Source organism: Elgaria multicarinata, chromosome 3 (assembly GCF_023053635.1).
Source record: "Elgaria multicarinata webbii isolate HBS135686 ecotype San Diego chromosome 3, rElgMul1.1.pri, whole genome shotgun sequence".
NCBI lineage: Eukaryota > Metazoa > Chordata > Lepidosauria > Squamata > Anguidae > Elgaria > Elgaria multicarinata.
The window spans coordinates 71,911,938-71,927,774 of NC_086173.1; the positions used below are offsets into that span (position 1 = coordinate 71,911,938).

General features: G+C 42.1%; 1 protein-coding gene across 2 annotated transcripts in view; it reads right to left on the reverse strand.

Annotated features, from left to right (window-relative positions):
* Positions 1 to 7,980: 7,980 nt before the first annotated feature.
* The window catches only part of HTR4 (5-hydroxytryptamine receptor 4), a 215,296-nt gene continuing 207,439 nt past the window's right edge, over positions 7,981 to 15,837 (reverse strand). For both annotated transcript variants that reach the window (XM_063120593.1, XM_063120591.1), the window contains one exon: positions 7,981 to 8,321. In XM_063120593.1, the coding sequence (XP_062976663.1) occupies positions 8,234 to 8,321 (88 nt within the window). In that variant the 3' untranslated portion in view covers positions 7,981 to 8,233. The remainder of the gene's footprint in view (positions 8,322 to 15,837) is intronic.

Sequence of the window (15,837 nt, forward strand, 5' to 3'; positions counted from 1 at the left end):
AGGAGTGATTCATGGATTATTCCTGGCACATAGTTATTGGATGCCTGTTCCTTAGTCAAGCAGCTGGATTCAGCCTGACTCTCTCACTTATAACATTTTACTTAAACAATGTTGGTTTGATCCTGATAAGGCACAGGTGGGAATCTCTGCCCTGTGGACCTCCAGGCATCTCAGTTCAGACCTCCAGATGCTCCTTGGGCCAACCCCATATCTCTAGGTCATGCCCACCCCCCATCTGCCTCACTCCCATTTATTGGTATAATTTACTCTTCCTGTTCTGTCCCCCAAATACAAAGGTGATTCGGGGAACCTTGTGCTAGCTGGGGAAGGGGAATGCCTGGGTGCAAATGTCTTCTCTCCAACTGCATCCTGAGCAAAGGTAAGAGCCGACTCTGTAGCTCCGCCCGCTTTGGAGTCTGGCCACATCAATTGCTGGAATGCAGATACTGATGGGCTTTGAGGTATCTGGACCTTAACAGGAAAAAGGTTCCCCACCCCTGAGACTAAGGGCTAGGCAGGTAGGAACGGGCTTCCTTCTGCACAAGTCTCTCTAACTGGATGAGGATCTTGCACATGCAAAGAGTTGTTGCCAGTGCGGTAGTACCTCCTATCCAGTCAATGTATTGGGACCAATGGGGATGGTCAACTAGGAGATTCTACCAGTGGAAGTTCTAATCAGTTTTCAGGAGTGGGAGCTGGATTTAATACCCACCCCCTTCTCCCTTCCAAAGCTAGTCAGCATTATTGCTGATTTTTGGTCCAGGCTATGTGCACACAGCTGTATATGCTCAGGGAAAATTGAAGAACAAGTCAGCAGTATTCATAGACATGAATCAATGAGTAGTCCATCTAGGTGTAGGGAGATAACAGGCTTTCTGGTAATAAGACTCTGCAATGGAAACTATTTTATATAATTGACAGGCTAATAGTACCAGAAAGCTCCATTTCAAAGGCTATTTCTAATGTTAATCCCACATAGGTTCCCTTCATTTCAATGAGTCAACTTCAGGGTGCAGAGCCTCTTTCAGCTCAAGGGCTAAATTCTATTTTGGATCAGTTTTCAAAGGTTATATAAATCTTAGGTAGGAGGACTAATATTGGATTCAACCACAGGATGGGTAGGACTGAATATTAAAGAAGTTCCGGTTATATATTAGGACTGGCTAGTTATGAAAAATGAGAGGATAAGTGAGGAGCAGCATCATGAAGAAAAGTGAATACTTATTACTTTGCGGTTCAGAGAGGGCATTGAAAAAGAAAACCAATTAACAAAGTAAAAAGTCGTGTCAACTTTCATAGGGGGTGGCGGTGCGAAGCCAACAATATAAAAGGACTGAGTGATCAAAAGCTCAGACGCTTGTTAGACTTGTTTGCCATGACTCTGAATTCCAATTACTAGTTTACTTCTGGAATCAGTGTGGGATATACAGTGGTTGTGTGTGTGTGTTTAAAAAACCTTTTCTGCTTGTTCATAATGTAGTTCTTCCAGCTAGCTTGGTATAGCTTTTTGCTATATTTCAATATTTCTCAGTATTGCCCCTTGAGAAATTATCCCTCTTTCCCCTTTGAATTAGCCTTTGTACCAACATTTTGGGTTACAAATCAGCTTAGTTTGGATCCTATGCTGTTTATGCTGGGCATTTCTTCCACTTTACCTTTGTTTCAATGTTCAGTGGCCTCCAGAATCAAATACGTTTTAGTTGTCTTCATCTTTCTTTTCTGAAGAGTGAAGAATTTCTAGTGAAATGTTGAGATATTTCAGATTTCATTAGAACTTGAATACATTTTGAGCAGTTTGAAATTGCTCATGTTTAGGACTGTTTCACATTTTAGAAAGATGCACAAGCAGCTCTAAGAATTAGTGTGAACCTCAGGTTTATATTGTCATATGTAGATCCTCCATGTCCATCTTGTCCAAGATTGTGGCCACACAGTAGCCAACCAGTTGCTTATGGGAAACCAACAAGTAGAACATGAGTGCAACAGCACCCTCCTGCTCATCTTCCCCAACGACTGGTGTACATAGGCATACTGCCTCCAATTCTGGAGATAGCATGCAGTCACCACAACTAGTAGCCATTAATTGCCTTCTCTCCATGAGTTTGTCTAACCCCCCTTTAAAGCTATCCAAATTGGTGGCCACTGCTACATTATTATTATTATTATTATTATTTATTTATTTATTTATTTATATAGCACCATCAATGTACATGGTGCTGTACAGAGTAAAACAGTAAATAGCAAGGCCCTGCCGCATAGGCTTACATTCTAATAAAATCATAATAAAACAATAAGGAGGGGAAGAGAATGCAAACAGGCACAGGGTAGGGTAAACAGGCACAGGGTAGGGTAAATCCTGTGATATTGAATTCCATAGTTTAATTATGCACTTCCTTTTATCTGCCCTGAATCTCCCACCAGGTTCTAGTATTTTGAGAGAGGGAGAAAAATGTCTCCTTATCCAGGTCCCATCCATACCCTGTTTTACCTTACTCACCATTTTCCTAAGCTAAAGTCTCAGACGTTGTAACCTTCCCTCATAGGGGAGTTGCTCTTTCCCCTTGAAAATTTCATTGTCCTTTTCTGCACTTTTTTCAGCCTTACAATATCCTTTTATAGGTGTGGTGATCATAACTGTACACAGTATTTCAAGTGTGGTTGTACCATAGATTTGTATAAGGGAAGTATGATAGCAGCAGTTTTATTTGTGATTCATTTCCTAATTATGCCTAACATGGAATTTCCTTTTTCATAGCAGCCACATACTGGGTTGACATTTCATTTTCAATCCCAAGATCTCTGTCCTGGTCAGTCACTACCAGCTCAGATCCCAGCAATGTGTTCATGAAGTTGGGAATTTTTTTTCCGCCTCAACGTGCATCATTTTATACTTGTTTACATTGAACTGGATTTACCATTTTCATGCCCATTCTCCCAGTTTCAAGTGTTCCTTTTGTGTTATCAGCAAATTTGGCCACCTTACCGTGCACTCCTAATTGAAAAGCATTGGGTACTCATTTATGAACAACTAGCGAAGTATTAGTACCAACCCCCTCATTTCAAAATGGCTGCTATCCTCCTGGATTTCAGTTTTTCTGCTGGTGATCTCCAAGGCTGCTTCCTTTCATGCACTCATTCACAGAAGAGTTTGGTGCCTTCTAGTAGTATTACAGATAGATTTGTTTATATCACTTTCTGATAGTAGTAACTCGCATCTGGCTCTGCCCCCTTAGGATTTTAATGCCAGAGATAGCTTCCCTAAAGCTAACATAGATGTGGGAATTTCACCGAGTACTGCTGCAGTGAAGGAGAAGTCATAGTAGACAGAATTTTCCCTTCTATAAAACTTTTACAGGCATAAATCCTATTCGGATGGATTTGGCAGCCTTTGCCATCCTGACCCACAATCCTTCAGCTTCTCTTGTCTGTCCATTTCCTTCCTGTCTCTAAGCCTTAAGTGATTTTTACTTCATTGCATGTCATTGAATGCTTCTTGACAGATGGGGCTTTTGGTGTCACTTAGCTAAACCTCTCAAATAAGCCATGGACTGTTTGCCTGCCTGTGCTATTGGCATTTAAGAAGCACGCGTCTGTTTATTGCCTTGCATCTTCCACACAGGCTTGATCAACTTCTAATTGAAGTGGATGACCTCTCTTCTACACGCCTTCTCGCGGCTTCCAGTTTTCTGTCTATGAAATGCATTTATGAGATTTCCTTTATTGCACTTTTAAAATGCAAACAGCTTACCAAGGATGCGGGAGGTCAGTTTCTCTGTGTGGCATCTTAATAGGTACCTGTTACTTCCATGAAATGAAGCTAGTTTAATGAGTTTTGTGGCATTGTCTAACAAGTATTGTGGCAAACTCATATCAAAACCAATGCTAGGGTTTCTGTTAATTGCAACAGAGGCCAAGTCCATTGCTTTCCATGTGGCTAATTGTTGCTCAGTTTATGTTTATGTCTAGAGTGTGGACCATGAGAAGAGTTGCTCTAATTGGGAAGCATTTTGAAGAATGACCAACACTCCATCAACAAAACACTGTTTTATTCAACAGGAAATCATAGCTTCCAAATATGTCAGATGAAGGAGTCTGCAGTTGTTCACAATAATATTCTAGTGTAGCCAAGCTTACATGAGCTATTAAGGATACAAATCAAATCTGGTTTTCAAATTGTTGGACATAGTATAAATAAATTCAAAAGAAAATATATGGGACACTCTACAGGTACCTATATTTAAACAGATTATCGTAGACATCCTTCCAGCTGCATAAGAATGTTTTAGCTGTGGGCTAAAGGGTTGTACAGGTGGATCTTTTCCTGGTATCCACGGCCCCTCTTGAAATGGTCCCAATTCCACGTAAAAGAGCCAGGTGACTATCCCCTACCCACATTTTTAGATCATTTAAATTGAGGGTAGGGAACCATTTTGAGCCTATAGGCACATTTGGCAATTTAAGAAACTCTCCAGGGCACCACCATGAAAATGGACGTGCTCCAGATGAGAGCATCGGTCTGCAGCTACCTGCCATCTTCATTTCATATGAATGTCTCTTAGTCCCACATATGGCCCTGAGACTTTCATGGGAAAAGAAGACTGGAGGAGCTAGAGGCCCTCGCTTTGCTTTGAAGCAATCCCAGCTGCCAGTAAGAAACCTTGTTGTCTGAAAAAAAGAAAAGGAATAACAGGCACTTTTATGGCAGGCACCAAGAAAGGTGTTTGAGGATGAACTGGTGCCACCAGCAATGTGTTTACTACTCCTGATTTGAATGTTCTCCCAGCTCCATGGGAGCTCCCTGTGAATAGGTGGATTGCATGTGGCTGGGGGAACATCAAACGATTTCAAGCAAGAGGGAGATGATTTGGTATTATGGTGAGAGGAATATGTAGGCTGTCCATGCGCTCTCTCTCTCTCTCTCTCTCTCTCTCACACACACACACACACACACACACAGAACTAAGGCTCATCACATGGGTAGAGCTGCTTGGAGAAATATGGAGAGAATAAAGAGGATGCAACGGGGACATTTGCCCAATGTCCCAAGAGATCTGCCCATCTCTGTGCATCTGCAGTTTATTTAATTTACATGCAGCCTGTATGGTAAATATGGTAGCTGATACATCATGGTGCCACATGGTTGGCTCATTCCAGGGGGGAATCCGCACGTCGTTCTGAGATCGCTTCTAAGCGACCCCAGTGCGGCGTGAAAGCGAGCGTGTAACTTGCCTTTTGAAGAGCCGACGAAGAGACGTCCTTCCCGCCGCCGCCGCAGACCTCCTCGCCGACTGGCGAGGAGAGCTCGGCTGAAGAAGACGGGGTTGAGAGCGGAAGAAGCTCTCCACCCCGCCTTCTTCCCCCGAGCTCTCCGTCCCAGCCGGCGAGGAGGGAGTTGGGTGGCGGGGGCAGGAAGGACGTCTCTTCGTCGGCTCTTCAAAAGGCAAGTTACACGCTCGCTTTCACGACGCACTGGGGTCGCTTAGAAGCGATTTCAGAACGACGTGCGGATTCCCCCCTGGTGTGCTGGCCACTGAGGAGGTGGGTGCAGGTAAGGAATTCGTGGGATAATCACACCCCTGGATCATCTTAGCTCTTCTGCCTTTAAAGCATAGGAGAGGTTGTGCTGTCTAGCTTGCTCTGGGGCTCATAAATCACCTGGGTCCTTGCTTTCCCAGGCTTCATTTTGTGCACTCTATGGTTCATACTACCATGCATGAAAAGTGGCCCAAAGAAACATAGGCATTTTCCACCAGGATTCACCTGCATTGATCTGGAAAGCTCCCTTTTGTATTGCACAGATCATGTGTGTGTCCCTGTCCTACTCAGCAGTATGGACCTGAGTGCATCTGTATTGAGGGTGCTAAAATAGCACTTTAAATTTCCAATATCCAGACCAACTGCACATGCACCAACTATCAACAGAGCCACCCTAGCAGAAAAAGTCATGGAATCAAATCACTCTCATAACCTTCATTCTCCGACAGTAACGCCTCACATCTCCAAACAAGAGTAGGCCACTTTAATTGCATTTGCTCTGCCATAAGGAAGTTTTTCTTTTCTTTTCACAATGAATAACTGTCACATGGTAACAGAACAATAATAACAAAAACAAAAACTAACAATGTTTTTGCTCCTATACAAATAGAAGCTTTTAATTAGGGAATAATTCCCTTTAAAATAATAATAAATAATGTTAAGCTTCCATCTGTACATTAAAAAAATTCTTTACATAATTATACAATGTAACAAAATACTTATTTTCCAAAGCAGAGTTGTCATCTTAGGGTTAGATCTTCAGCCAAGGATGGTACAGATCCATACTTGGCATGAAAATCAAGCTTTCAGTGTCCGAAGATCTACAGCAGTGCCTGTCAACATAACATGCAAAGAAAACATGATGGTGCTAATCAAGAAGGTAGTAGCATCTGCATGCAGGGTATAGCTGATAAGAGATAGTTGACATGGCATTGTTTTAAGAGGACAGTTACATCGGAAGTTTTTAAGAAATGTTACAAAAGAAAAGGGGGGGGGGAAGAATGGCAAAGGTGTGAGGGTCTCAGAGCAGGACTCCCACAAACAGGGCTCCAGCACCTTACCTCCTGTGCCATCATAGCAGAATGTCTACTGAAAGAGTTGTGGGCCGAACAGTTACCCAGAGAATTATATGCCCCAGCAGCTGACACTATACCAAGGAGCCAATGCAGCTCTTCGTAGCTCTCTGAGATCATAACCCTGGGACATTCTGAGTAGGTCTCCTACTGAGAAAATCTGCCAGGCCTAAGATTGGCTTGCTCTGCTTCTTCACATCACCAGCAGCTGCTACTGTTACTGATGCCACTTCTGCCATCGCTACCACCACCTCTGGAATCTGGTTTCCTGCCTTAATTATGCTGCTAGCCTCTGGATGCCCCTTGGATGGCAGCTTGCTCCTTGCTGATTTGGGGGCTCTGATTCTGTTCCCTTGTGGGACCAGGGCTGGCCCAAGGCTTTTTACTGTCTGAGGTGAAGGACAAGATAGCATCCTGGGCCCATTCCATCTAAAGCAGAATCTTCTTTGGAGCAAACATCCTTCAGTGCACCTGCAGGCAGATGGGGATGCAGGGCACACACAGCTCTATCCTATAACACCTTGCTGCTCTTCCCAGAGTCTGCTGCCTAAGGCATTTGCTTCATCCTGCTTAATGATAGGGCCAGCTCTGCTTGGGACACTGACCATCAGCAAATCCCAAGACATTCAAGTGGGTGTTGTGCCCATCACACACAGTCCCTGAGCCACTGCCCCAGCTTGTGACAAAATGGGGTGGAGAGCAAACAAATGAACTAATGAGCCCCAGTAGGGCTGTTTTTCAAACACATCCTTCAGCTATAAAGGCTGTTCAGATGCACACAATTACATACACATTAAGATGGCACTTAGTGAGCTAGTACAGGTGAGCTATTGTTTTCTTAATGGTTCTGCTTCCTGACCAACTTTTCCTTTGAAGCAGTGCTGCACAATGTCTATCCAGATATGTGGGGAGGCTGAAGGCAACATCTTATTGATGAAAACAACTGTTGTCCAATGATCACTTTACTCACAATAAATAGATCAGTTTGGTGGAAGCTGCAGGACTTCGTAGACAGTCACAGTCGATTCCACTTCCATGGGCATCATTCAGCTCTCCTGAGGCTGTTTGTGTTCCTTGGCATAACTTGGCCAGGAGACGTAAGTGGGAGAGGGGGATTACTGTATCTACAGAAGTATTGTTTTCTTTGTGGTCACAGAGGGGCAGAAAGCGTATTTCTTGAGTAAGAGTCCATGTTTCAAAATAACAAGAGAAAAATACGTCTCTGTTTTTATTTTTGGTAAAGCAAAATTGCGATTTGATATTAGCACTTCCTGGGAAAAGATTCCTATTGTTGCCACATAACAAAAAGATGTGCGCACAAACACACACATCATTTGGAGCAAACACAAGAACTATCAAGCATGTTGCTTACTGTTTGCTCATCACATGCAAAGCACTATGACTTTCCAGGCATCGCTCTGCAGCAACAAAAAGATCGCCTTTGTCCTTTGTAAAACGTGCCCATTCTTCCCTGTGGGTAAACAGACTCTTGCTATTGGCACCAACGTCAAATCAGTACAGGAGAGCACTATGGCAATGCAGTCAATATTGATCTGGCATTAGGTTCTTGACACATGTTCATCTTTTGACTATCCTGTCTGGTAGATCACATTCTGGGCCCTTAGTCAGAAGCAGGACTCTTGGGATTCTGGGTCATTGTGGATTGGAAGCTTGTCATGTTCCAGATGATGCCCATTGTACAAGACTGTGTACCTATAGAAAAGGGGAGGGGAACCACATGAGAACAAATAAAAGCAATGCCTTGGGGAGCCCATCCTGTAATGTTTTCTCCATGGGGATCCTCTGTGGGGTTCACTTTCTAAATTGCTGTAATACAAATTTAAAATTAAAGGCGGTTCTTTCCTCCCTGATGAAATATTATGCAGTGCAAACCAACAGAATAAACGCTAAAGGAAAACCAGGGTATTTCTACTTATGCAGTGGTTAGTGAGAACCCACAAAAATGGAGCTTAAGGGATTTACTAGCGCACATTAAAAAGAACATGTTTTTCGTTGTTTGAAAATGTACATTAGAGCAGTGGCTTTCCCTGAAGATAACTACAATTAAACCTGGAGAATGGGTCCCAGTTCACCACTCCTGCATCCACGCTGCTATGTATTGGGAGCTTGGCTGCTGAGCACGTACAGGCTCTCCTTGTGATCGGTAAGCTTGATTATGCACGATTCCCAACCACAGAGAATGTCTACCTGCTCTCTCACTCCATGTGATCTTAATTGCACGGAGAGAATGATGCCTTAAGACACCATGCAATTCAACCCTTCTTGCATTTGATCCTGCCCCATTCTCCTTAGTGGCCACCATTTCCAGGCTGATAAATCACAAACTCTCTGCTGTAGCACCTGGAAAGATGAGCCAAGAAGAAAATGTTATCTGGGGTGGCAAGGCACAAGGAGAAACACACAGCATAGATTAGACTTCTAAAACTTGGCACCTTCCAGAGGTGTTAAGACTATAATTCCCATCATTGTTAACTAGTATGGCCAACATTTCTAGAGCCTGCCAGGTTGGGGGTGGCCAGCATAGAAACATCTAGGAAAAATTCATAAAAAGCTGAACACATGAGGCAAGGGCAGAGTCAGGTTAAAGCTGAATGTGGCATAAATTCCTAAGCAGCCCAGGCACCAATGGCTCCTGGTATGCTTGTTATGCTTTGTTATAATGAATTTCTCCTTGGACTCTATTGATTTATTACTATATTTATTTAAACAGTTTGCACTTGCAGTTTGAAGTAATAAAAAACAACGGGAAATAAGGTAGCGCCTTACTATATTTCATATCTGAAATATGCTTAATGTTAATTCTTCTAGCCCTCTATTTCTGTGTTACTGATTTAGGATCAGCCCAGATGTGATAAGCATCTTTATTCAAGGTTTAAAATGAAGGATCAATACGTTGATGTCAGGATTACCAAAAGAATGTAACTGAAGTGTTCAGAGTAATCTAAAGTGCTACATAGATCCTATTATTTATTAAGAAATGGTTAGATGGTTTTCAACAGATTTGTTTGATCAAATACTACTCCACCTCTTAATTTAAGTGAATGAAGCACTTTGCCAAATGAAACATTTCTGACCTTTTTATTAACCATTGGACCTAGTAAGAAGTACAGCTTAGTACAATCTGCATTTGTACTATTTAGTGCAAGGACAGACTTCCACACTCTCCTATACAGTAAATCAGGGGTGGGCAACACACTGCCCAGAGGCTGCGTGTGCCCCGCACGCCATCTTTTTTTGCACCTCCCCACTACTAACACCAAATTTGGGTGCTCCTGACCTGCCAGATCTTCTGAAATTACCTTTTACCAGCCCCTGATGCTGCTGCGGATGCCACACATTCTGGGTTAGAATCGTAGAATAGCAGAGTTGGAAGGGGCCTACAAGGCCATAGAGTCCAACCCCCTGCTCAATGCAGGAATCCACCCTAAAGCATCCCTGAAAGATGGCTGTCCAGCTGCCTCTTCAAAGCCCCTAGGGCACGGTGGCTCTTTGTAGCCTGTTCTATTACTGTATTGTTCTGTCTTGGCTTTTGCAGGTTCTAGGGTAGCCTTATCCCCCCTTAACGGGATGTCCACATTGCTAGCACATGGGTTGTTGGGAGTAGAGATCTATCTATCTATCTATCTATCTATCTATCTATCTATCTATCTATCTATCTATCTATCTACACACACACACACACACACGGCTAAGATACATGTTGTATTCTATTATTCCCTTGTTTATTGCTATGTTGTTTATGCCATTTGTATTAACTGACTTGCTGTTTTTCTAAGTATCACAATTTTATTTATAGGTTTATTGTAGCAATATTATTGTTGGATCATTTTTCATATTCTCTTTTGAAATTATTGCACTTTTTATAACATGTAGTTTGGGCTATTTGGGCTTCCTTTTGGAGGGAAAACCAAGGTATAAATCAATCAAATGAATTGAATTAGGGCCTTTTCATGAGTGCTGTCTGGGAGACCCAGCTGACCATGTTTTTGGGGAATGTTTAGGTAGCAAGTCAAAATGACCTTGTTTAAGTGTGCCTTTTATTGAACTGCTTGCTAATGTTGAGTCCTGTTGGCTTATAGTTGGATTTGGTTGCTGTTTGGTTTTGGTTTTGCTGCTGGGGTTTGCCGCCTTGTTTCAAAAATGTTTTAATGTTAGATATTTTAATTGTAAGCTATTCTGAGGATCACATGGGATGGAAGGCCCAGGATATAAATACTTTTTATTTATATATATAAAAAGTGGAGTAGCATTTAAAATAACAGTTGTCTCAGTAACTTGTCTCAGTAATGTTTGTTCACATTTTCTTATGGTACCCAGTTACAAATGTAAAAATCTGTTGCACCTGCCCATTGTGGTCTTAAATAATTGTTCTGTGCAATACCTGTCTCCCTACGCCCTCTTCGTTTTAATCAGTTTCATGAAACAGAGAGACAAAACAACCCCCCCCCCCAATTCTAATAAATCAGGGTTACAGCTAACAATTGCTTGGGAGTCCAGACGAGGCTATTTTAGTAGATGCCTTGCCTTGAAATAAACCTTCCACCATCTGTTCAGCTCTATCATTACAAATGCAAACAACATAATTCACAATTGCATCATAAAAACACAAAGCAGAAAGATTAAGACGACTCTGTCTGTTAGTTATTGCAGGCTGCAAAGCATCTGTTCAGCTTCTCTCTCATTTTAGGGCACAGGTGGGAAGCAAGCCCACTTGAGAATGGCCTCTGTTTTTTATGGCCAGTAGAAATTATGGCCAGACAGTAGTTTACTGTGGCACGTCTACATGTAGATCATTGCAGTAAAGATCGAGTTGAGAATAGCTGATAGGACACAATCATACATACGTTAGTTACAAAGGGTTGGCTCCAGATGGAAGCTGGATCAACTGCCCTGGTGGAAGTGGACTTCCCTGCCTCACCCTTCCAATGGCAGCCCCTTCAATCTCCTGAAAAGTTCCACATAGAGTCAGGACATCCTGCTGAATGGGGTGAGCTGAATGAGTGTTTTTTTGAGTCCACAGAGAGTCAGGAGATCCTTAGGAATGGTGTGAACTGTGTGGGGCAGGAGAAATCTCCAAAAGCCGAGTGAAGAGAAGTAGAGCCTTACATGAGGGGAGCCCCTCCTCTCACAAAAGGTCCCTTCCTCACACAGAAGGGAGATTCTGGATCCAACCCAGAATATTTAGATCACATTGGAATTTCAGTTATAGGAACCTGGACTAGGAAAAGGAAAGAAATAGAACTTGAATTTGGACTGCCTAACTCATTCTTCCTTTAGTTGGTACCTTCCATTGGGCATGCTTGCTGAAGAATTGTGGGCGTTGTAATCCAACAGGTTGGGGCAGGCTGGTTTATTTCCTAATAGCTCTGATGTGCCTTTCCTCCATTATTTACTTATTTAATATATTAAAGACCTCATACAATAAATATCTCTAGGCATTTAATAGTAAAGATAAAACACAACTAAAATCACAATAAAATCAACAAAATAAAACTAATAAACATGCCAAGACAGCATAAAATACAGTATCACATTTCAGGGACTAGGGCATAAGGGAGGCTGTTCATATGCAGAGTTGCCCAGAAATGTTTGCCATTTAGAGTAGGGCTGTGCTTCACTTCGCTTCAGATCATAGAAGCGATAGCAGAATGGCCTAATTTGCCTCTGCCAAAGGTGGAGATGGATTGGGTTGGGGGAGCTGCGGATCGAGGCGAAGTGGTTCGCCTCGATCCAGAGCTCTGGATGCAGGTAAGTGGGGGGAGGGGGACTCACCTGGTGTTGCCGCAGTCCGTGCGGCGACAGCGACGGAGCCAGGTAAGGGGGAGGGGGCTTACCTGTGTCCGTCGGGGGCTTCAATTGAGGCCCCGGCTTCAAGCTGGAAGAGTCCACGGCCTCCTCTTCTGGCTCCAAGCCAGGGCTTCAATTGAAGCCTGCGATGGACACAGGTAAGGGGGCAGGGGGAGTTTGGCTTACCTGGCTCCGCCTCCGCCATCCATTACTTGAATCCATAGTTGGGCAATATAATATCCCACAAATAAAAAGTAATGAGAGTCTTCTAAATTACAGCTGCAATTTCCTAATGGAAGTTCCACATTGTTCTCCTAATGGAAATGCTGTTTTATTTACCAAGTATCTTTCTCAGAGCTCTGCTTTTTTTTAACCAGACCAAGATTCTCTAGTCCAGAAAGACTTGGAGAGAGAGACACTTCTTATGAAAAGAAATGGTGTATTTTGACTTCCTCTATTCTTGCTAAAACAAAGCAATATATATATATATATATATATATATATATATATATATATATTTGTTCCTCTTCTTCTTTCTGTTGAAGGTTACTGAAAATTTCAGCAGAAAAATGGGAAAGTAACAAATATAATTAATAAAGCTTTGCTTAAAGCTTGCTTAAAGGGGGTCAAAATGTACACTTTCTTTTCATGACAAGCCTCTCTTTTTTTCAAGACTTTTTGGATTAGAGAATCTCCGGAATAGAGTATCTGAACCATACCTTGTGGAGTTTGGACTTGTTGTATGGACATGGCAAACTCTGTAGCAGGAGTATAAAGACAACCTAACAAAATTATAATTTAGCCACTAAAAGAAGTTGAAAAGGGAAGAGCAAGCAAGAACAAGCTTTTTGTAATACGTTGTAAATGATATCCATGGTACATGTTCTCAAAAGTACTGGACAAAATCATTCGGGGTTCTTTGTTCTAACATCTTTGATCATACACAGCTATTTTATATCAAACTCATTCAGCAGGATACATTTTAAAATGTCTTTTTGATTCTTCCATCCTAACCAACAAGCTGAACATGTATATACAATACAAGGTCCTCTGAGCTTTTCCTGGTAACATTTCAGAACGTATGAGTAAGGGGGGGGGGGACATTTTGAGAATTCATTCCTTTATTATATTTCTGTGCCCCCACCCCATAGCTGAAGCTCTCTGGGTGGAAAAGCCCCCCCCCTCGAAAAATGCCCCCCCCCCATTTTGGCAACCATTTGTAAAAACATGCAAATCTGCTCAGAAAGGGGCAAGTGTTAAGGGCAAAAAGGAAATCCTGTTCTGGGTGATGTTCCTGTATCCTGATCCAGTTTCCCATAGTTGATTAGTTGGCGCAGAATGCACATTCCATTGAAGATAATGTGGAGTGGATACAAGACATCTGGATGTGCATTCGGTCACTGATTGCTTTCAATGGGAGATGCGTTCAGAATTTGCTTCTCCGTTCCTGTTCTGCCATGACTAGTCATGTGTAACTGTGCATGACTACAGTTAGATTGGGGTGAAAGTCTTGTCATTATAGCACTAGTGGGCAAAGAAATTGCTAGTATAGAAGCAGGCTAGGGAGAGTCAACCTAGTTGTCTGGCCAGTTGGGAAATATTCCCTCTTCCCCCTTCATTCAGAGTGAGGACTCCATTTGCCCTCAGTAATACTGTCATGTGGCCAATTGACTACTTGATGTTATAAAAGCAACCTGTTTGCTATATGATTCCTGATTGGTCACTTGGTGAAGAAATCTTTTCAAGTTAAAAATTGGCATTGAAAGAGCAACTTGAGGAAGCAATGGCTGCCAGACATGAAAAGTGTATGACAGAGTGGAAGGTACATTTTTTCTGGACCTTTTTGTGCCCCTAAAATGCCAACTTTCTGATAAAAAGTAATTAAGTCTCACACAAAAACAACAACACAGCACTAGTTTGAATTAGGTTAAGATTATTTAACTGAAAACCAGAAGTTTCTATTGAAGTCCATTTCCTCTTGTCCTAGACTCAGGGGCTATACAATATTCTTCTGCTGATCCTAGCAACATTTATGTTCAGAGACAATTGCGTTTTGCCTCTCCTCTCTCCAAAACATATTCTCTAACCCAATGCCAGGCCTAGTTCTCAGAAACGGTAGGTGAGGTAAATAAACTTGTATTTTGCCTGTATCACATCAGACTCACATGATGGAATGCTCCATTATAGAAAGATTCATATAAATGGCAAACTAGCATGTAGTGGATAAGGTTAAGCAAGAAACCTTTCCATCAACATCTAGATTACTTTGTGCTGTGAGATTATATCTCTATTTTGTTGAGCGTCATCAGACGAGGGTTTTATTGGACACTCGTTACTGGCCACTCACAGTTTTTTGTGGGTCCTTTTGATGATGCCATCTATTTATTTATTTATTACATTTCTATACCGCCCAATAGCCGGAGCTCTCTGGGCGGTTCACAAAAAATAAAACCATTCAAAGTATAAAACAACAGTATAAACAGTATCTACCTCCCAAGCGTCTCCTGCTGCTTCCGGTCTTTTTTCCATCATAAAATAAGTCAGAAAAAAATCCATTTTTTTTTGAGGGGGGAGCTATAGAAAAACCTGCAGCCATTTCCTGCTGTGCAGGAGAAGCAGAGAGAGAGGAAGAGGAGGAGGAGGACAGATAAGACACACACAGTAAGTATAAGGAACATTAAATCATCCACCCCTTCTCATATAGATTGCAGTAAGCGGTAGAACTCAGATACAGATTTACCATCTCATGTTGCTTATGAGAACTAGAACACAGCCCTTTCAACTTTTTCTCCTAGGCCTGGTTCAGACAAGATAAGGTGTAACTGCCAGACCATATTTTTAGTGATTAAGTGCTCGCATGCTTCTCCACCTGTCTGAATTCCTTTCCCGGTTAAAATCATGGTATTCTGTGACATCTAGACCTGAAAAACCATAGTTTGTGCTCAAATCAGACCCTGGGATTTAGATATCATGGTGCACTAGAGTTATTGCTAACTGGAAAAGGAGTGGGAATTCACATGATATTGAAGAGAAATGACAGAGGGAGAGTTGGGAAGGAGTGCACAAACCCATGAGACAGTCCCAATTGCCAAACTATGGCTTGGTAATTGAGCCCTGTGATATTTGAATCATGGGCCTCAACTTGTCCTGCAAATCCAAATTAGCTGCTCTTCTCAAAACATCCCCTCATCCATTACTGGAAACACTTATTTAGAAGAGACTCACAGTTGATTGTGATACAAGTTTAAGAACCCAAAGTAGTTGCTTCGTTTCTCTTCCCAGATATGTCCTCATTGCATTTATGGCTTCTGGCAAATTATTTAAACAACGTTAGATCTAATTGTTTATTTGTTACTCTTAAATAAAATGATAAGCCAAAAATTAGATACACACCCAGCAGGATACAACACTTTGAAAGCGG